This window comes from Triturus cristatus, chromosome 5_2 (assembly GCF_964204655.1).
Source record: "Triturus cristatus chromosome 5_2, aTriCri1.1, whole genome shotgun sequence".
NCBI lineage: Eukaryota > Metazoa > Chordata > Amphibia > Caudata > Salamandridae > Triturus > Triturus cristatus.
Genome location: NC_140588.1, coordinates 772677380 through 772701204, shown reverse-complemented (window position 1 = coordinate 772701204; position 23825 = coordinate 772677380). Strand labels below are relative to the sequence as shown.

The window sequence follows — 23825 nt, the reverse complement described above, 5'->3', positions numbered from 1 at the left end:
GAGTTTAAAAAAAATAAAAACTTCTTTTCCTTCCACAGGTGGAACACGAATTAGCGATAGTGCTGTTCTAAATAACCGGTGAAAGAGTATTCAATACAACCCCGTTGGGTGTAGTGGAGGCTGGTACGAATGCCCTCGGCCTCTACATGGTAAATACCCCCATATGGAATGAGCAATTGGTTTGCAATATACCTGACTATGAATGCATTTGGTTGGTCCGTTTTTAGTGACAACAGAATAGACAATCGCTTTTCTGTCTCTTCTTTTGTTTTTAACAGTCCTTGCGCAAATACTAAAATATTTGTCCGTTGAGGCAAATGTTTGAAACCCCATGCCCTGATGAATTTGCCAGAACAATGTCAAGTGGCAATGAAACATGTTGGCCTTCCTTATAAAGGTTAGCAACATTGAGTGCTTTTACTTTGGGTGGACTCACTAGTTTGAATAAAGAGGGTTACTTTAAGTGAGTCTATAACTCAATCTTAATAATTGCTTGGAACATCTGGTTCTTTGCAATACACGGGGTTCTTTCTTTCTTTTTTCCTCCGATGGGCACAGTAAATTTTCTTTCTTGATCTGTTCCCTTTTCCTTTTCACTGGACACGAATTTCCTGACTTTTTTGAGTGGGCAACCGATGATGATAAAACGTGGGCATACTGGCGAGAACCGGCTAGTAACTTTCCTGGTGTTGCGTACGTGAGGTGCCCTCTCATTTTCACACACTTTTTCTTGATTTATTCACTGTGGAGGAGTGATTGTCAGGCCAAGGCAGGGCTGTTATAGTTGTTTTTATTTTTATTTAAATTAGAGGTCTAGGACTAAACCATTTTGGATGCAATACCAGGAATTGAAGGGAGAGAACTATTCCCCACTTAAGTGTAGGTCCTAAGTAAAATTGTGAATCCTCTTGCTGCCAAGCCTTTGTTGGTTTAATATATGTAAAACAGCTGCCTGGTCTGGACCACATTCTTTGACAAATCATTATTGTGTAGATGTGCTAGCCCGCCAACTTGCCAATGTTGGCCAGGCAGTTCTCTGTATACTTTTTCAATCTACTGCAACTTCCTCAGGTTAGCCACAGCTTTTCTGAGAGAACTGCTTTAAAGCCTATGCACTAAACACACAAAAGTTGATGGCAGGAAGGCTTGCAATTTGTCTAACCACTGGCAATCGCTCGGGGTTGCATCCTAACCCATTGTTCTTTTGCTCATCATGCCACCTCAGTTTGGACCCTGCCATATGCAAATCTTTCTTGTCCCTACTCCTCGTGGGAACAGTCACAAATCCGGAACTGCCAGGTACTCCCTGAACCAGAACACAAGCAATCCAGGCGGTGTTTCGCCCGAGTTGTAGAGTTGTAATGTAAAAGGCCTCTGGGACAAAAATGCACGTACACTTGGGATTTGATGACCTCTCCCATTGTTTCTAATATTCAAGATTATTGGTAAAACTCTTGGTCATTTGGATAGAGTAATTATATAACAGACATACGTAGATAATCAGTTTGACAAATGAAATCTTCGTTCATTAGGTTGTTGCCCATTTCAGCATAATGTTCATATGTATGGGAGGTCTCTTGATAATTGTTCCATGTAAGGGCCCACTTGGGCAGAAGGATTATATAAGAGATTTACAATGAATGTCCAGTATAAGGAAATATAATTCTGATTAGCGAAAACAATTGTGAGAGGACCCATCTTCATATTATACCAATTGACTAAGAAAATATTAAGTACTGCTCAAGAAAACCCTGAAATTGGATATGTTGAAATACAACATAATTGAACTATCTAAGTTATATGATGAGGAACAATCAATGTCACTGGTTTGTTGTGACTATATAGTCTGTTTTCAATGGGGGATTGAACCTACACTTGAGAAAGGCTGCATAGCCGAAACCGTTATCGCGGAAATCGTAATAAACACAGATTAAACGCTGTGGAGGAGTTCCATGTTGGATTTCTTTGAGAAAACTGATAGATAGATTTTACCTGATGATGTCATGAAATGGTGGTTTTGAAGGTTCCCTGTAGCGGGGTTGAACCAAACAGACTAGGGCTTAACAATCCAACTTTATATTCTCCTAGTGGGGGTTTGTTTCCCAGTGAGCATTTAATAAACCCTCTCCCAATCTACTGGTGTTGTTTGTGATGCAAGTTGGCATGTAAGCATAAGCAACAAGGGTGAGGACGATGGGTTGACTGACAGTAGGCTTCAGCTTTTGAAGACGTTCTGTTATGACAAGGCAGCTGCATCAAGATAGCATGGGAGGTGGGAGACGATCAAAAGAGAAACTTGGCCCACAAGTTATGTTAAAGATTTTTGCATAGCGCATGTGTACCGGCTGGTTTATTGGCACTAAAGTAGCAAAAGAAGAAAGACCCGCCAGAATGTGAACCTGTCACCATGAGGTTAAACAGAAGTTTCTGCTCTGGAAGTATTAGTCCACTGAGCCACCAGAAGCGGCTATTATCATAGATGCACTATGGCAAATGGGAAGGTAAATAAGAAACGTCTTGAGCTAAATCACATTGGAATCAGGGTATCAGGGTAAGGGTGAGAGCTAATAGTTACAAGTGTGATTGATTGGCATCCATAACGAGATGATGTTGGAGCAGTGGAGAAAACCCAATGAAGTCCATACTAAGGGGGACCAGAGAGCTCTGAAGGAGTGCAGCTAATGTAATGGAAGCTGAAGTAAATGGGTGGTTCTTTAGCAAGCATCCTTTGTGAGGGTGGAATGTACACAGTTCTCAATGGAAAAAAAGTATATGCAGATAATTTAGGAAATGTATACTGCACACACACAGGACTGAAACATCAATATATATTGAACAAACCCTACTGGGTGAAGCAAGTAGTATGCATTGCTAGACTGGATGGTAGAGATCTTGACCTGACAGCACTGAGATATAGAGGGGTACCAAATGGTTTGTGGTCTGATGGACATGTATTGAAATTATTTGTGTGATATGATGGAGATATTAACTGAAAAAAATAATCTGCTAAAATACAATATTAAGGCGTTGAACTGTAGAAAAAGTGGGCTAGGCTTAAAATCTATGACGAGAGGAATGCAAGTAGCATTTCTATGAAAAGCTCAGATGACGGAAGAATTACAGAGGGTAGTTCTTCTCTGTTCCCTTCTCAACATAGGCAACAGATGTCGCAATCTGGAGCCATACAGGTATCCCATTGTACTGGATTAAATTATGGTAGATGGTATTTTGTATTCTAAGTGATTCTACCTGGTAGTATGAGTGCCCTAGTCCCGATGTGCCTTTGCCTGGTTAATGCTAGGGCTGGCAGAAGGTTATGAAATTTCCACAAGTTGTGAGATATGACCTTAATTACCATGTTGGCCTGAAGATGGATGACTCCGTCCATTTAATAAAACCTGTGCATGAATCTGTGAGAACGCTGACTTCCATGATGCATAATAATGATTTGGCTAACTTAAGGGGCCATGCAAGACAGAAAATTATTTCCGCTTGGCAGTACTCCAAATGCATACCGGAGTTTATATTGACAGATTCTGAGTTGGTCCAATCTATGCTGTACACTACTAAGCCACTCATTTGTTTAAGGACCAGTTTGGAGGTTGCTGGCAGAGACATTGCTATACTCCAGATAGAGGGTGGAAATTGGTACAGTAGTGGGAAAATGATGTAGACAGTTAAGTGGACGACTGAATATGAATTACTATTTTGGATCCCCTTAGGGTGACTGCTCTAATGAGCAAGGTGTTATAACCGTTTTCCTCAACCTTTACTACAGGTATTTGTTTGTTTTAAATGGCCTTCCTTCCTATAAGCTTGCTATGCATCCATTGTACTACTCCTTAAAGACCATGTTTTCTTAAAGTCAACCTTTCATAGTCTTGAAATGCAGTCAACAGGCAAGTAGCATAACTGAGTGTTCCAAGATGCTTAATTCAAATTTCCAGTTTTGGTATAGACCTAGGTTCTAATCCTACTGTTGCTAAAATAATACTTTCTTTTACAGAACTGTAAATAATGTAGAGGGGTTTCCAAAGAACATGAAGAAAACTAATCTCTCGAGTTTTAAATAGTATGCACTGGCTACCCAAAACAGAATGGGTCAAATTCAGTCATAATGAGGTTTGGCCATTTGAGATTCTTAATCCATTGGCCTGTCACTCCTTGCAGAAAAACTAAAGTACTATGCTCTAGAAAGTACTTTGCATTTGAGTACCGCCTACATTTGTATGCAATATAATAATGGGGAAAAGTTCCCTTTCCATTCAGTTAGGATCTGCCAGCGAAACTCTTACTGAACAAGAGCACCTTCAGTTTAAGAAATGATAGACCAGACTGTTTACTCAGTAGTTGAATTGTTGCTATGTTAAACTCTGTGCAGTTGAACCAGCATCTCGTAAGAATGCCAAATCCTATTTGCCTAGAATTCCATTCACTGGATCTTCGGAAGAATACAAATTCCCATTTACCTAGCATCCCATTTCTAAGCTGTGTGAGTATCTTCATAAGAATGATCGTATGTGGTCTCTTTTCATAGTTTTATAGAATACAAGTGAATCCTGGGAACATGTTTTCTAATTATGATCTGCAGAAATTAAACCCACATACATAAATTGCCTGATTCCAAAAAGCATTTGCACATGTAAGACTTCTATAAATGTAAATTTTCTGCAGATCTACTGCCATATTTGATTCCGAGAACTGGGTTTTTCACTTGTAAATTTACTTAGTCTGACATAGATATTCATGTGAGTACATTTTTCCCAGGAAAGCTGAGTGGGAATTTAGGTCATCAATACCCTAGAAAGTTTAAGGAGATTCATAACCTTGTGAGTTTAGATATTCACAAAATATTTCTTCTCCATTTCCCACCCTGGCAACAGTTGGTTATTTATTAATGGCAAGGGCTGGAGTAAACCCTTAAGGGGAAGTTCTAGGGGAAGACTTTTTTCCTTGGGGAAAATAGTTTCCCTGTTGAGAGAAAAAAAAAAATAACTAGAGCTTTTGTACGTGCTTGTGAATTTTCACTCTCAAATGTGCACATATATATTTTCTCATGTGGCTGTGGGGTTCACAGAAACCTTTTCAAATTTGACAAAAGAGTGAATCTACTTCCACTTTATTTGTAAACATGCAGGATTACATTTACATTTAAGTATGTGAATTGAGCCCTCTCCTTTTTATACCTTTCAGTTTCTCCATCGCAGACCATTTGTCTTACAGAGCTATCTCTTGACTAATTTAAAACTGTTAGAATTATAGTAGGGGAGCAGCAGAGCTGGGCCTAGTAGACTAGAATCCCCAAGGATCCCTTGGGTGATGATTTTGATTAGTTTACAGAGCATGTTTCATAAATCGTAATGCTGTGATCTTCATTATAGTTAAAGACATGCAAATGACCCTGCTGCTTTGAAACACTCATAATGTCAATGAGTCTTTCCTACCAAGGAGAACTTCTCATGCATTACACGGTTCCTTGCTAATATGTTTTGTGGTTTAGGTCTTTTTAATGCGTTTGCTTTAAAAAAGGGTTCACCCATATGTAACCACCCACAAATTGGCATATCTTGCATTGTAACTGTGAGCATTTGTCTCATCACAAATACATTTGAGTGGGTAAAATGTTCCATTATTATTGTATGTGGAAGACTGTTTCTTTTCTCAAATGAAATTCTACTAGATAGGGAAGACTGGTTGGGGGAAGAAACTGCGTTTTATGTTTGTATTTTAAAACTTTCCACTATTTCAGAGTGTCCTGCAGATGCCTGAATTTTGGCATACAAAATCGGCTATCTATTGGCCCAACAAAGGGAGGCATTAGAGACGCAGCAAACCTGTGTTTATGTTGACTCTGTTTAAATATTTTTTTAATAGGAGGTTAGAATATCAAAACTGATAAAATATTAAGGGCCTCCACTGCTGTTTCCCCCCTTCGGATGTGTTATCTTGTAGCTTAGCAACCTCTTGCAAGGTTGCCATTAGGGATTCACAATGGGAGCGGAGAGCAAGCATCGGAGGACCCTAGGGAAGTAAAGGGGCCACAGCTCTAGCTGCTAAATCCGCCAGAGCAGTTTCGCAAGTAAATGTATGGGCAGATTGGTGGGCGGCACACTTTATGATTGCAATTTCATAGGGGAGTTAAAGGTCATCTATTAGGGCAGCTACATTAGGGTAATTTGTTTTGCGTCCTGAGGTCCTGTATAAATCTGTAGCTCTCCTTCCCAGGTAAAACTGAGGTGTTTCACGGGCTCCATGTTGGGACTACTATACCATGTGAGATCATTGAGGTTTGTTCCGGCTGAATGGCCTCCTTTGCTTAATAGTGAAGAGGGTACTGTGTTATTCTGCTGAGGGGTTAGCAAGGTTTAGCTCGATCTGCAACCTGGCCTTGAAAAATCACAAAACTTTTATTAGACCTTCAGGTCTAGTGACTTAAATAATCTACTCGGCCTAATTTAAGTGCTCTTGACCCATAAACTGGTTTAAAATTATGTGATCCCGGACAAATATTTTAATTCACTGAGCTGCCATTTTCATCTTTATCAGATATGAGAGCACCTTCAAATACGCTAGTTCAGCATGTCTGCTGTACATAAAACACTTTAGTTTGATATAATAGACAAAACATTTGCTCCATATTAAATACAAATCTAGCCACATATAGGATACACATGACCACTGACTTGCTTTAAGTTCATTAACGGCATTGTCATGAGGGCTGGGGTAAAAATAGGAAAATTGAACAGTGATAGTGCAAAAACTGCTGAACAGAATTACACCAAAAATGGCAGAAAGTTAGATCTCAGTTTAGATCTTAAACTCGTGTCCTAAAGTAACTTTAACTAGTGCCCCACCATGCACTCCAAATTACTGCCTATATTAATCACTGGTGACATGTTCAGTGACATCATTGATAATACTACTGCAGCATCTGAAATTACATCATTGATGACAATTCTGTGGATGGTGGGGGCACAAGTTATAGTTACTTTAGGGCCAAGTCATAGTTACTTGAGATGATCGAACTTTTGAATTTTAGTGGTTTTGTTAGTTTGAAATAGTATATTTTAACTGACATTTTCACGTAACTATGATGCCCCTTTAACCTTTGTTTTTTTCAGTAAATATTTATAACGGCAATGGTGATGGGCACCATGAACACCTCACGGAGTTGGTGCAGCTTTCAGAGGTTACACCACGCATCCGAACAATGTCTAAAGAGATCTGTACTAAATTGACAGATTAAGCTGCACAACAACTCCAGTGTTATTCTTCTTTGTTTATTTAATCGTACTACAAAACCAGTAGGGTCCAAGCATTTATATTTTTGTATACAGTGGTAGGGACAATTTCGAATGCTCTCAAATCTGGTATTGATCCTCTGGTTGTGTCAAAATATTATTCTCCCGAACATTTCTGACCTGTGTGGACATTACATTAATCTCCATTTGTTATGTGTTTTGCATTTTGCACTTTCAGCCCCAGTGAGGAACTGCTCTTTTAGAATTTTTATTAGTGTGAATGAAAACGAATGAATTTACTGTGTTTTAACTAAGTTTCAGCATTTGCAACGCATGGCCGCGGTGCCCGCCTGTTAGAGCGGACCCACCTTCTATTGTCAGCGGTCTAGTTGTTTTGGCTTCGCTTCTACTAAGCACCGGATGCAGCGTCCGCGCAGCCTGTGACAGTTGAGCCCGAGTTCTTGGCTCTCTTCCATGGGCGCGTGTACCGGCTAATTTTTTATGTGTTTTGCATTTTGCACTTTCAGCCCCAGTGAGGAACTGCTCTTTTAGAATTTTTATTAGTGTGAATGAAAACAAATGAATTTACTGTGTTTTTAACTTAGTTTTAGCATTTGCAACGCATGGCTGCGGTGCCCTCCTGTTAGAGCGGACCCGCCTTCTATGGTCAGCGTTCTAGTTGTTTTGGCTTCACTTCTACAAAGCACCGGATGCAGCGTCCACGCCGGCAGCGTGCCGGAGGCGCCAGCCGCAGGCCACTCTGCCTGTTTTACATGCCCCTTTGGGAAGACTATATGTAATAGCAGAGAGGCCCTAATGGATATTAGAAACGCAATGAGCTGCAGATATGCCATTGTTCCACCTAAAGATGTGTTTATTCAGAGGTGTAACCACTGTAACTGGGGGGTTTCTAATGGTGGCTCAGAGAGTAATTTAGATACTAGTTTTCTTTATAATTCGACTGAGGGCACAGACAAGCAAGATAATATTAGTGCCCTATTGCTAAATTGCTGTTCCTTGAATAAACACGACTTGTATATTCATGACCTATTGTTAGAGCCAGATTTGCTTTTTTTGACCGAAACGTGGCTTACTGAAAACTCCAACCCTACAATAGCCATGGCCATTCCCCTTGGCTACTCTATTTTGAGGAAAGACCGTGTGGGCAGCAAAGGGGGTGTAATTGCAATTATAAGCAAGACGGACCTCCCTATTTCCCCCATTTTTATGGAGGATATAGAAGGGGCAGAATGCCTCAGTTTCGAGTGCACACTCCCCCCTCCCCCCCTCCCCCATCAATGCTTAGCCGGTGTTCTAATTTACAGACCCCCAGGATATGCAGGGGCTTTTTTGAAAACTTTTGGTGGTACTATTGCATCACTGGCCCCCAGATTTAAAACCCTTTGTTCGAGGCATATGAGCTGCAGATTACACACTGTGCATAGATCGCCATCTGGTGTTGGGCCCGGATGTTTGCAGTTGTTTTTCTCTTGGAAAGTCTTTGGAAGTCACGAGGTATGTGACTCCTCCTTTGGATCGTATTGCGCATGGGCTTCGGCTCCATCTTCATATTGTTTTTTTCCGCCATCGGGCTCGGATGTGGTGTTCGTGCTCCAGTTCGGAACGGTTCCAGTTTTCCCGTTCGACACGCAATCCTTCCCCATTCGACGGTATTGTCTCGATCGCGTTCTCCACACTCGGCGTGACGCAACGATCGAAGTCTTCGATTTCTGTCGTCGACGAAGGCCTACGGGCCTACCTGGGCCTCCTGTCCTGGCTGATGGAAAGGACGCCATTTAAAAAGGGTCCTCGATGTGGGTCGAAGTTTCCCCACACTGATCTACATGAGGTGTGCAACCTCTACCTCTCTCCAGAACACGAGGCAAGGGACTGTCCAGCTTGCGTCTCCTTCCAATCGAAGAAGACGATTCAGGACAGACGAGCAAGGAGAACTATGGCTCACTCGTCGACTTCGATCCAGGACGACATCTTCGAAGAAGGCGTCGATGTTCCCGAACAACAGCACACCGAAGAAGGCCTCGTCAGCGCCTCTGAAGCTGACGACTCCGACATAGAGGACATCACTCCGGCAGAGAGGAGCGTGAGTACAGACGTCGACCCCGACCCCAAACCCCCCTCCACGCCATTGAAAAGGCTTCGGTCACGCCTTCGTCTTCGGGCCTAGGTATGCACCGAGAGACTGCTTCCCATACCTCACTTCTGGGCCCGGTTAAAAGGCCCACCAAGCATTCAGGCGGCTCTGGCTTGTGCTAGCCTACCCTCGGTGCCGAAAAACTCTCATCGACACCGGCACCGAAAAAGAAACGCCCCTTTAATCGTCCACGCCGAGCTCGACACCGAAGCACTCGGCGCCGAAGACTGGCACCGGCTCGTCGGCACCGATAACATCCTGGGAGCCAAGCAAGAAACCGAAGAGCCTCGACTCCCAAGCCTCGAAGCCGAAACCAACCGACAAAAGACATTTCTAAACCCCCGCGGTTCCAAACAAAGAACCAGTACCGAATCGACACCTAAAAAACCCACGGCTCCGACACCATCGGCACCGAAGGATCTGCCCCCTGCAGATCAACTGTTTCGACCCGATCCTTACCAAAAAACCCTCGTAAAGGATCCAAAGACTGGGCATTTGACGCTTAGCACCAGAAAAAGATCACTGGACAAACTTGCACCAGCTCCACCACCAAAAAGGAGAGACTTTGCCACCTCCCCTTTGAGGATTCCTTCACCTCCTCCTCCTCCTTCACCACCTCCTCCTCCGCCTCCCCCACCCGATCATTCCCCCACACCATCTCCAGATGAGGATGATAATGACATTAGCTACGATACAGGGGACGGAGCGGACGACCAGCCAATAGGGGACCCTACTCCTACGGGCTCCCCAGACCCATGGGACGACTACAACATCCCAGACGTCCCAAACGTCCCGCAGGACGATCTTTACCCTTCCAGACCTCCCCCCTCCCCAGAGGACACAATGGGCTTTAACCAGCTACTCCATAGGGCTGCTCACTACCACGGGGTTGATCTCCACACAGACCCCGTGGAGGAGGATTTCCTCTTAGACACATTTGACACTGCACAGAGGTCCGCCTCAATTCTGTTCATGCTTAAGGGGGTTATTAAGCATGCACCAGAGTTCTTTAAAGACCCGGTTAGGGCCAGGGTCATCAACCCTCGCATTGAAAAAAAATATAAGGCCGCCCCAACAGATCCCACCTACATTAGAGGCCCCGCACCACTAGACTCCCTGGTAGTCTCCAATGCCAGGAAACGTGCCAATTCCCAGGCATCAGGTGAGGCTCCACGCCAGATAAGGAGTCTAAACTCCTGGACGCCTCTGGCAAGCGCACGGCGTCCCAAGCGGCCAACATATGGCGCATTGCTAACACCCAAGCGCTCCTAGCCAGATATGACCGGGCACATTATGACGAGCTGGAGTCCATAATGCAACACCTCCCTGACAAATACAAAAATAGGGCCAACGAATTGATTCAGGAGGGTAAAACCATCACTAATACCTCCATCCGTTGTGCCCTCGATGCAGCTGACACCGCCTCCAGGCAATAAATACCAGCGTCCTTCTGCATAGGCATGCCTGGCTACGCATTTCAGGGTTCAAACCTGAGGTTCAGAGTTCCATCCTCAACCACCCCTTTGATGAGAAACACCTGTTTGGCCCTAATGTCGACATAGCCCTCGAAAAAATGGAAAAGGACACAGACACGGCAAAATCTATGGGAGCCTTGCACTCGCAACCTCCCACGCGCTCCTTTCGCCGTTCCTCCTTTAGAAGCACAACCGGAGGCTACTCCTCCGATAGCGCCTCCACTTCCTACAAGGCCCCTACCCAATCCACCTTCACTAGGGGTTACCAAAGAGGCGGTTACAGGGGTAACAACAACAAAGGCAGTGGCAAAACTAACACCTCCCGCTCTGCCTCCACCCCCACCCAGTTACTTCCCTCCACTCCCCCCAGACTATTCCTCTCCAGTCGGGGAAAGACTTAACAATTTCCTTCCTGTCTGGGCTACCATCACCTCAGACAGATGGGTGCAACAGATAATTCAATCAGGCTACTGTCTAGAACCAACATCTACCCCCCCAACCATTCCACCCAAACAGCGCCCAATGTCACAGGAACATTTGTCACTTTTAAAGCAGGAGGTGATCTCCCTCCTACAAAAAAGTGCAATAGAACCAGTTCCTACCCACCAAAAAAACAAGGGAGTTTACTCCCTATATTTTCTCATACCAAAAAAGGATGGCTCTCTAAGACCCATTCTGGACCTCAGACCCCTAAACCAATACATACACTCAGACCACTTTCACATGGTCACACTCCAGCAGGTACTTCCTCTGCTCTCCCAGAACGACTTCCTTGCCACCATAGACCTCAAGGACGCCTATGTCCACATTCCCGTTCACAACGCTCACAGGAAGTTTCTCAGATTCGTAGTGGACGGTCAGCACTACCAATTCAAAGTACTCCCATTCTGAGTCACCACAGCACCACACATGTTTACCAAGTGCCTAGCGGTAGTGGCAGCACACCTGAGAAGACAACACATCCACGTCTTCCCATACCTAGACGACAGGCTCATAAAAGCCAACTCATACAACCAGTGTGTACAACACACTCACGCCACTATAGTTGCTTCACGACAAGGGCTTCACAGTAAACTACGCCAAGTCCCATCTGCATCCTTTCCACGAACAACAATACCTCGGTGCCACCATAGACACCTCAAGAGCGCTAGCCTACCCCAGTCCCGCCAGGATAGCAAACATACAGGCTCTTCGCGCCAAATTTCAACCACTACACTTTCTACCAGCCCGAGTGTTTATGCAACTTATAGGTATGATGGCCTCTTGCATATTCATAGTACCTCATGCAAGACTCCAGATGCGTCCTCTACAAGAGTGCTTAGCACGCCAATGGAACCAGGGTCAGGGTCAATTATCAGATCTGGTGTTGGTAGATGGTCGTGCCCATCGCTCTCTGCAGTGGTGGACCACCAAAAACCTTTCCAAAGGGCGACCGTTCCTAGACCCGGTTCCTCAAATAGTTCTAACTGCGGACGCATCGCTCTCCGGCTGGGGAGCTCACCTACTACATCACACCATGCAGGGCAGGTGGACACCTCAACAAAAGTTACTCCACATCAACCATCTGAAATTACTGGCCATATTCCTAGCCCTAAAAGCCTTTCAAACACACGTCTCAGGCAAGGCTGTCTTCGTCCGCACAGACAACATGACAGCTATGTACTACATCCAAAAACAGGGCGGCACACACTCTCTGCAGCTCTCTCAGCTAGCACAGAGCATATGGAGGTAGGCCATACCTCAAAACATTTTTCTCCTAGCCTAACATGTCCCAGGAGTCCAAAACACCATTGCAGATCTGTTGAGCCGTCAAACACAACAGATCCACGAGTGGGAACTTCATCCACAAGTTCTTCAACCATTCTTTCAAATGTGGGGGCAACCACAGATAGACCTCTTCGCCACCCACAAAAACGCCAAATGCCCAAGCTTCGCCACCAGATATCCACACCCATTGTCCAAAGGCAATGCGATATGGATGAACTGGTCAGGCAGATTTGCGTACGCTTTTCCGCCTCTCCCACTCATTCCATTAGTGGTGCGCAAACTACAGCAACAGTCCCTAACTCTCATCCTAGTTGCTCCGACTTGGGCCAGACAACCGTGGTACACCACATTGCTGGAACTCTCTGTAGTTCCGCACCAAAAGTTACACCTCTCTCCACGCCTCTTAACCCAGAACCATGGAGAGATCAGACACCCGGACCCAGCTCAGCTCACATTAATCTTCCCCCCTGACTGTATGAACGTCATTAAAGAAGCTAGACGACCTACCACTAGAGCTTGCTATGCAGCCAAGTGGAAAAGTTTTGTGACCTATTGTCACAACAATAATGTCAATCCCTTAGATGTGTCTATCCAACACATCATAGGCTACTTTCTACAACCTAGCCTACACGTCTATTAGACTACCCCTTAAGAGCATAATTCCCCCCAGAATGCCACCCTCCTCTGTGTGGAACCTAAACATCGTTCTCACCAGACTAATGGGGCCTCCATTTGAACCTCTACATAAATGTGAGCTTCAATTTTTAATATGGAAAACTGCTTTCCTTGTAGCCATTACTTCGCTCAGAAGGGTCAGTGAGATACAAGCACTCACCATTCAAGAACCCTTTCTGCAAGTGCATCATAATAAGGTTGTTCTCCGCACTAATCCAAAATTCCTTCCTAAAGTCATTTCTCCCTTTCACCTCAATCAATCTGTTGAACTGCCCATATTTTTCTCGCAGCCACAAACTATTGCAGAATGAGCTCTAAACACCCTAGATGTCAAAAGAGCTTTACTCTACTACATCGAGAGAACACAACCTTTTCGTAAGACCAAACAACTATTCATGTCTTTCTCACCACCACACAAAGGCAACCCCATCTCCAAATCTGGGATAGCTAGGTGGATTGTTAAATGAATACAGATTTGCTACCACAAAGCAAAACGAACGCTATCTGTTCCCCCTAAAGCCCACTCTACACGTAAGATAGGAGCTTCCATAGCATTTTTAGGGAACATCCCCTTAGATTATGTCTGCAGAGCAGCTACATGGTCTACACCGCACACTTTCACTAAACACTATTGTGTAGATGTGCAAACTAAGCAACAAGCTAGTGTTGGCCAGGCTGTCCTCAAAACATTGTTTCAAACAACTGCAACAGATACTGGTGGTCGCCGCTAGGAGCGAGTACTGCTATATAATCTATGCACAGTGTGTAATCTGCAGCTCATATGCCTCGAACGGAATATGCTACTTACCAGTATGCCTCTGTTCTTGGCATGTAGATCTACACACGCCCACCCGCCTCCCCGGCTACCTTTATCTGTTCCAGTTTATTTAGATACAGCACACATGGGCATCTTTCCTCTTTCTTACAAAGCTCCATCATTTCCCCGCTGGCGAAAAATAATCTGAGGATGGAGCCGAAGCCCATGCGCAATACGATCCAAAGGAGGAGTCACATACTACGTGATTTCCAAAGACTTCCCAAGAGAAAAACAACTGCAAACATCCGGGCCCAACACCAGATGGCGATCTATGCACAGTGTGTAGCTCTGCAGCTCTACGTGCCAAGAACAGATGCATACTGGTAAATAGCATATTCCTTGTCCTTGGGGATTTCAATATCCACATGGACAATAAGGAGATGGCCGATACGACCTCTCTGTTGGAATTCGTGGAAGCTCTGAATCTTTTCCCGTATGTTCTATCCCACACACACAACAAGGGTCATACCCTTGATCAAATTTTTGCGAATATTGCTATTCAAACTAATGCACCTCAGCCTTTACCATGGTCTGACCATTTCTTAATTGGTTTTAAGGTCCAGAAATTACTTAAAGTTCGGCAGACCCAGTTGAGGCAGGCACCGTTTTTATATAGGCCTTTACATAGAATTGCACCAGCAGCCTTTAAAGGTGAACTAGCCAGACATCCAATCGTGTTGTGTGGGAATATAGAGCGAGATGTAGAATCCCTTGAAAACTGGGTTAAGCAAGGCACGTGGGCTCTAGCCCCTTTGACCCCATGCCCGTTCAAACCCTATAGACGCTCTGCTCCGTGGTTCAATGCCACGTTGATTCAGGATAGAAAGGACTGTAAACGTCTGGAAAGAGCATGGAGGAAAGAGTTCAGCATGGAAAATAAAGAAAAGTATTAAAAAAACTATAAAAGCCTATCACAAGAGGATTTAGGAGGAAAAGAAATCATTTTTTGCACGTAAAATTGAATCCACTGGTAATAAAAGTAGAGAACTTTTCAGTATTGTGAAAGTTTCTCATCACCTAATGCTGGGTCTAACCATCCTTCCTTCTCCACGGATCGGATCAACCAGCTAGCTAATTTTTTTATACGATTGTCAAATCAAGATATTTCTTGCTTTCCCCCTATTTCCTTAGAAACTTCATTAACAATAATGAAGGGCCTGAAGTTGGGCTCCCCCTCAGATCCTTGCCCCCCGCTAAATTTTTGGCCTCTATGGCTGAGATACTTAATACTACAGTTAATAGTATCCTGAATCTGTCTCTAAGCACTGGCCAGTTTCCTGAGAAGTGCGAAAGTGATACCTCTGTTTAAAAAACCCTCTGCAGACCAAACAATACTTTCCAATTATAGACCCATTTCTCTTCTCCCGTTTTTTGCAAAAACGATAGAAAAATATGCACACTTGGTGGTTTCCAACTTTGCTGAAGTAAATAACCTTCTCCATTCAAGCCAGTCAGGTTTCCGTTCCAATTTTAGTACAGAGACGGCCCTACTTGAGGTCTCTGAGACCATCAAAGAGACTCTCGTTAAGGGAGGGAAAGCTGTACTGATTCTGTTGGACCTCTCGGCAGCTTTCGACACCGTGCCCCACAATCGCGTACTGCAGAGAATGCAGGAGTGTGGCTTAGGGGGCACTGTGTTGAAATGGTTTGCTTCCTATTTGAAGGATAGAAAGCAAGAGGTCTGGTCCCCTCCCTTCGCAGCCAGGATTCCTCCTTTGAACATGGGGGTCCCTCAGGGCTCCATTTTGAGCTCAGTATTATTTAATCTTTACATGTCCCCCCTGGCCAATTTGGCGGAAGCTGGTGAGGCGAAGATTATATCTGACACGGACGATACTCAGCTGGTGTTCACATGTAGGAAGGGGGAGGATCTTAACGGACAAAAGATTAGAAATTGTCTGACAGAAGTGTTTGCTTGGTTTCAACTTAATCAACTTAAATGCAACCCTGAGAAGTCAGAAATTATTTTCTTTGGTACCCCCCCTCTGGATATCTGGAAGCAATGGTGGCCAGGCGAAATGTCGCCCCCCAGATGGCAGTTAACACTGTCAAAAACTTGGGAGTAAAAATGGATGACATGCTATCCATGAAAACACAAGTTCAGACAGTGGCTGGCACGTGCTTTGGACTCCTGAAAATGCTTAGGAAATTTCTCTACCTGTTAACGATCCTGCATAGAAAGATGGTGGTGCAGGCTCTTGTCATCTCCAAATTGGACTATGTCAATGTCCTCTATCTGGGCCTGCCGGAGTTCCTACTGAACAAGCTTCGGATTGTTCAGAATTCAGCTGCCAGAGCAGTCCTCAAGTTAGAGACCAGAGAACGGATTTCTCACCATTTGAAGAAACTTCACTGGCTACCGGTTCGGTGCATAATTCTATTCAAAACCCTAGTTCTCGCTTTTAAAGCACTTCATGGGCTGGGGGCCCATTACATCAAGAAAAGAATTCTCTACTATGTGCCACGCAGACCACTTAGATCAGCACACCAACATTTAATTATGGCGCCTAGCTTTTGTAGAGCTCGCTGTGGCGGTCGCTCATTTCAAGTGCAGGTGGCTCGTGCTTGGAACAGCCTTCCATTATCACTCAGGCAGACCACGACCCTGTTGGCCTTCAGAAAACAGTTAAAAACTTGGATGTTCCAACAATTACCTCAATGAATTAGCCCCTCTCGGTCTCTGAGTTTTAGGTCTCTCGTCTCTTCTGTCCTAGCACTGGGACACTCTGTCGAGTAGCAGTGCGCTCTATAAATCCTTGCTTAACATTACCATTATTCTCTCTGGTCAGGCAGTAGCACCTAGACACAGCAAGAGAACGCAGCTGCTGTTTGTGAGCACATATGCCTTGTCATATAACCGAGCACAAGAGTTTAAGAAAACACACTGAGTGAGGGTTCTGAGAAAAGACTGCTACGTCAGCTGAAATGTAGAACGTCCATCTGGGTGTGCCAAGGTACGGGGTTCGCCACTAATCCCAGAGATCTTTGATATATAATCATTTAGTTTCAGTAGACGCGAAGGGAAGGGTGGGTTGTGGATACTCTAGCTTATAACATGGCAAGGCTTTTCATGCCATATGGTTTATTGACCATGCTAACAGTATTTTTGGTATGCATTTGTTTTCTAATTGTGGCACGAATGCTGCATATTAGGACACAATAGTTTAAGTAAATATTCTAAACTTACTTCATGTCTGTTGGTTATTGTAATGTGGACTGGTACAAGTGAGAGGGGAAAAGGGTGTGTCCTTTTACCGCGATCCATCAAAAGTATTGCTCTGGCATGCCAGTTCCCTTGCTTCTCTGGTAAGTTTAGGAGGGCAAGTGAGGCACTAAAGCTAGTCAGACTCTGGCTCATGGACACTGAGGTGGTATAGTGACTCAGTCCCTACATGCCGATATTCTATGGTCCCAAGCATAGTTATGTCCCTGAACAGAATGAATTCAACACCTTCACTCATTTAAATAACATTTTTAATTGCATAATAGACAAATTCAGAGCCATTCTCAAGCAATTTTCTTGGTTTGCTTTTAATTGTGTGGGCATTTTTAAAATGTCCATTTCTTGTTGCACTGTTTTAGGGCTTTGACCAGTTACGTCTAGAGGGCTTGCTGTGCGATGTGACACTGGTACCTGGAGATGGCGAAGAAGTATTTCCTGTTCACCGGGCTATGATGGCATCAGCAAGTGATTACTTCAAGGCTATGTTCACAGGTAACGTTTCCTTTCTGAAGCTTTTTGGCTCTTGCTCTGCATAATGTTTTAGCACCAGTGTGAGTTGGCTCTTTTGGCAAATTATTGTGGCTTATACCTTTTTGCATTTCCTTTACTGGTGTATGCAGATTTTATTCCTCAGTTCACTAGGCCTGTACCTCTGAGAACAAGCCATCTCTTTACATTCTATACTTTAGCATTGACAGAAATTTAATTTGCTGTTTCATCATAACACAATACTTGCTCCATAGGAAGCTAAAGGCTTGATTCATCAAGGAACAGATGTTCACTGGTCTAGTCATATGTCAAGAGGAAGGGGGCCTCTATTACAGAAATTCTTCCTACATTATGTGGAAGCACTTTGCTGCAAGCTGGCCTTGTACAGTCAATTTTAGACCAAGAAACGATGCTCCGACAACTCTTGTAGCAGAAGATTAACGCTTATGCTTGAAACAAGCCTTCTAGAATGCATTTTAGAGATAGACCAGTTATTGATTCGCCAAGTGCATAAAGGATATGCTATTTTTCTCTCTTTATTAGAGACCTACTTGCACCACTTTAATGGTGCTGCATAGCTCGTTTGCTTTCTCTCTGCAAATACTGCCTGTTTTTTCAAATTGACAGAAGTGGGGGGCTCTGGTAATTTTAAGAACAGTTTGGACAGCAATTTGGCATATAATGCAAAAGTGCTAAAAACCCATTTTACTTTGGAAAATAGCATGCTGCAAGTTTTTCTCAAAGTTTGCCGTTATGCAGTATCGACTAAAATCCGTCAGTTGACTTCTAAATCAAATATGTATGCATGCACTTGCTATTTCCCATCTAGCTCTATGAAGAAAGTTTGGCTCTAGAGAAAAGGACACCGGGTGAATTACTCCAAAAGGGAGTCAGAGCAAGGTAGTTTTGAATAGCGATTTGAAGGAGACACTTTAAAAAATTTTTTTAATTAGTTTTCATAAACCAGTTCACAACAATGCACGTAACATAATAGACAATATACATGAGTCAGCCAATTACCCGACAACAGCGGTTAACACATTTCACAGTAGTGGCGATACATTTCTTCAAGGATGGAAAGCTAGGACAGTATTCTCTAGTATTCCAATATTGCAGTCTGTGGAACCTACTGGACTAAGTGCAAGCGGCTACCTTGTTTGGTATACAACTGACGTATTCAATTTAATGTAATACCTACTATAGTGCTTGTATTTCCTGGGCCTCCATAGTTACAACTTTCTCTCTCTCATTGTCCTCATTTTCACCCTGTTTTGCAATTAAATATTTCATGTATAGACCCCAGAAACTTTTTGGTCGACTACGGGGGGCAACAGCTCATTATAAACATCTAACTGGATATTGCAGTGGAGCATGTCCTGCTCCCATTCCGTTACAGTTGGTATGGGACCACGCATTCATTGCATTGCAATCCTACGCTTAGCCAATAATAAACCCATGGAGACTAGTTTCCTGATGTTCTTATTAAGAGGCTTTGTGTACCCTAAAAGTGCAAGCAGGGGGTCTGGGGAGAAGGATTGATCTGTGATGGCACTAAGTGTGTGAAAAATGTGTTTCCAAAATTCCGCTACTTTGGGCACGACCATGCCACATGTAGAAAACCTGCCTCTGCCTCCCCACAATGTTCACAGCAGTCCGTGTCCCTGAGCCCATATCGAAATAATCTCTTCGGAGTGTAGTGTACCCTATTGAGATATTTGAAATGGACCAGTCTGTGCCTACCATTGAGTGAGATCTTTTGCATGGCTTCACAGCAGCAACGCCAGATTACATCGGTAAGTGCCACCCCAATATCGTTTTGCCACTCCAGCCTAGCTTTAGTGTATTGTGTGTGCTTAAAAGCTTGTGATGTGGCATACATTTTCGAGACTAGCTTGATGGGAGATTCTGAGCGCAGTAGTAACGAGAAGGCGGGTAGCTCCGGAGGTTCTTGTAGCTCATCTCCAAGCAGCGCTCGCAATGCATGACTGATTCAAATAAAGTGATATTGTGTTAAAGGGGTAAGGTCGTTTTTGCCTTCTGCACACTCAACTCTCCTTAAAAGAGTCACCCATCACGTGTATCCGCATTTTGCAGCGAGCTGAGCGCGCCTCTTTCGGAGCTAATACTAAGTCAGTGGCACCATTCCGCGGGCATAAGGGGGAGAACAACAAAGCACCGGCCTGCTTTTTTAGTAAGACGTGTCGGGCGTGCACGGTGGAGTTAACCGAATCTAGCACACTGCATCGTCTAATAGGTGCTTGAGACAGACAACGTGGGAGTGGGTCAGGACTTGCAGCTACCTCCTCTATTTGGAGATGGGGTTAATTGTGCGGACCGTGGATCCATTTGTGAGCACGCGAGCTTTGCGCTGCCCTATAATACAGTTCTAGATCTGCAGCCCCCCGGGCCTGCCGCCTAGTAGGGCATAGTTAGGATATCCAGTTTGATACGCGGAGTTCTACCAGCCCATGCCAATTTACCCATTAGAGCCCATAGTGTTTTAAAGATGTGTTGGGGGACAACAATAGGGATATTGACAAAGAGAAAAAGGAATCTAGGAAGTACAATCATTTTCATCAAGGACACACGACCCACCAGCGAGACAGGGAGGCGAATCCACCTTTCTATGTCTTCTTCCAACTTGGTGATTGCTCTGCCGTAATTTGCCCTAACGACTTGCTCCGCATCGGAGTGGACCTGTATCCCCAAAAATCTCACCGGGTCTGATGTCCATTGAAGGGCATAATCTAAGGCTGTCTGCGTTGTGACCGAGGTTAATGGAAAGATTATAGATTTATCCCAGTTGATTTTAAGTCCCGAGATGCTGCCGAATCTCAAAACCTCCCGTATTGTTGGAGAGAAATTAGTGTCCGGATCCCGTATATACAATAGCATATCATCCGCATAAGCAGAGACCATGAGATTGTAGTTGGGGAAACGTATGCCTCTATTGCCATGGTACTCATGAAGTGCGCTCAACAGGGGCTCTGCAGCCACAGCATAAAGTAGATATCTGGATAGGGAGGAGACAACATCCCCCTAAGCGCACTCGAGCTGTGGGTGAGTTATAGAGGGCCAAGATTAATGTAAGAAAGATTTCTCCGACTCCCATGCGCCTTAGCACCACCAGCATGAATTTCCATTCGGCCGAATCGAAGGCTTTTTCAGCGTCTAAAAACACTGCTGCCGCCTTAACATCTAGTGTAACATGTTGTAAGGCCCCTAAAACTGTTCGTAGATTATATGATAACGTGCGGCTTGGCACGAAGCCCGATTGCTCAGGGCCCACCATAGTAGGCAGGAGGGGGGTCGGTCTATTGGCCAATATTTTAGCAAAACTTTTTAGTATCGATATTTATTAACAATAGCTGTCTGTAAAACAGGCACTCTTGCGGAGCCTTTCCCGGTTTCAATATGGTTACAATTAGAGCCTCACGCATATAGGGGGGCATAATGCCAGTCTAACCCATTTCGTGGAACAGGGTGCTCAGATGTGGAACCAGTAAGTCACGAAAGGCTTTATAAAAGGACACTGTGAGCCCATCTTGACCTGGGGCGCCCCCATCCCGCATGGAGTTAAGTGCCATTCGTATCTCAACAGCGTCCAGGAGCCTCAATAGGTACTCTCTATGACTATCCGTCAGTCAGGGTAATTGTATGTATTCTGAGGGGTTCAATATGTCCGCATCATCTGGGGTAACTTTGGAGCTATACAGGTCCTGGTAGTATCTGCCGCACCTATTCACTGTCTCCGCCTGCTCTTTCAGTACAGTGTCATCCTCATCGATCAACTCGTTAATGACTCCTGAATCACATTGACGGCGAGCCACTGCCGCCAGTACTGAGCCCGGTCTGTCTCCCTCGCCATAGGTTCTAGCCAATGCGTATTTCCCCCATGTGCTTTATTTCACTGTTGGCTTCCTTGTGGTATTCTTCTAGTGTTTTTTTAAGTAACTCTGCAATCTGGGGGTTGTTCCTGCTCAGTGCCTCATTCTCCAGTGCACCCAATCGGTCCTCTAGTGAAGCGAGTCTATTTCTAATTGAGGGGAGCACCCCGGAGTGTTTATTCATGGCAACCCCCCTTAGGAACACCTTAAATGTCTCCCATACCGTGGCAAAGTGTTCGACTGAACCTATGTTAGTTTCAAAGAATTCTGTAATGGCTGCAGCGAATTCGGCTTTAAATACCGTGTCTAGGAGAGAGTAAGGGGAAAATCGCCACAGGAAAGGGGGGGCCCTCGCGGGGGAATTTCGGTCTCTAACAATATGGGAGAATGTTCAGACAAGGAGTGAGCTAATATTGTGCAGTTCCGCACTCGGGACACTAGCGCCTCCGATATTAGTTAATAGTTAATCTATTTTAGTGTGTATATCGTGGTATGCGGAGTAGTGCGTGAACCCACCTTTCCCGGGGACTTGGTTCCTCAAATGTCTACCAAATTTAATTGTAGCGCAATAGCAGCAGTGGCCTTGGCAGCTGCAGATGGGCACCTAGGGGGGCCCTTCGACGGGTCAAGCGCAGGGTCCAGTACACAATTAAAATCCCCACCCCAGATTAGTGGCAATGAAGGGCAATCATTCATAAGTGCTAACAATGGATTGTAGAACTGAGGGTTATCCTATGTATTAACAATTTGGAACTCTGCACCCTACCGTGACATCGTGAAATTACATATCTGCCGGCAGGATCCGCCCTGTGCTCCTCAAGTAAAATACCTGATTTAGGCTTCACCCAAGTATGCACACCCCTTGAGTGTGAGGTGAATCCAGCAGCCTGGAACAGACCCAGTAGACTTCGTCTTGTCAACATAGCACTATTTGGGGCAAGGTGTGTCTCTTGGAGCAGAGCAATGTCTACTTCCTATCTTTTCAAGTACGCCAGTATTTTACACAACTTTCTATGATCATTCAGTCCCCTCACATTCCAGGTCAGTAGCCGCAGGCTACTCCTATGTCCCTGACCTATTCCACATTGCGTCATGTACAAGTAATGTATGATCTGACCCCCATAGCTGCTGTTTTAGGTAGGTTGCCGTTATCACTCTCGACCCACATGCTCTTGTGAACTGTTAAAAGAAAAACAAAAACCCTCCCCCCCCCCCTCCCCCACCCACTCTATGCCATCCCCAACTAGGCATAGGCGGTCTGCTTCCCTCCTCTCTAGCTATTACCAGTGCATATGTAAAGAGAACAACAGTTGTGCAACAACAAACACTGATTAACTCGTGATTAGGCGTGGAACGCATTGGGGCGGATGTTACCAGCTAACACTCCTGCGTGTACCAGTTCTGCACCACCACTAGCCAAAAGGTGTGAGACTACCACAGGAGGGAAAAACCCTCCTAGTGAGCTTAGCGAAAAATTCCTGATGCGGAGTGTCTCTTGCTCAAGAAGACACCAATTGTCCATCACAGTGAAACTGGCTTGTACAGCTGACGGGCAGTATTTTTGCCCATCTTCTTATAAATTGACAATTAGGATATAAGTTGATGATCCTCATTAGTGGGGTCACCATTAGAGTTTCAAGTCCCATAACCTCAGATCGGTTCAGTTGGACATCTCGTGAGGGTGGTTCATTGCTAGGGACTAGCACCCAGCTTACTCATTAGTCGTTTTCGTCAAGACCTCCACTCTCACCTTCTGCCCGGCCCCCCTCCGTCTGGCCTTTCCTGCGCTTACCGAGCATGTCCCAGTCTTTGAGGGCGTTTTGGAGAGACTGAGGATTGGAAAAAATCCTTGCTTTCCTGTTCACCATCACCCTCAACCGCCCCGGATACAGCAACACATATTCCACCTTTTACTTTCTCAGCTTGCGCTTCAGTGGTGCAAATTGCTTCCTAGCCTCGTGGACCTTGAGTGTGAAGTCCAGGAACAAGGAGAGAGAAGAGCCCTTGTGCTGTAAATTACCCAGTTCTCACGCCTTCCTCAGTGCCGCATCCCTGTCTCTATTGTTCAGCAGTTTCGCTATGACAGGCCGCGGAGGGGC

The 23825-nt window shown here is 44.7% G+C and overlaps 1 protein-coding gene across 5 annotated transcripts in view; it reads left to right on the top strand.

Moving 5' to 3' along the window:
- The window catches only part of KLHL13 (kelch like family member 13), a 448657-nt gene that overhangs the window by 314218 nt on the left and 110614 nt on the right, over positions 1 to 23825 (top strand). For all 5 annotated transcript variants that reach the window (XM_085607880.1, XM_085607879.1, XM_085607881.1 and 2 more), the window contains exon 3: positions 17710 to 17842. In XM_085607880.1, the coding sequence (XP_085464006.1) occupies positions 17710 to 17842 (133 nt within the window). The remainder of the gene's footprint in view (positions 1 to 17709; positions 17843 to 23825) is intronic.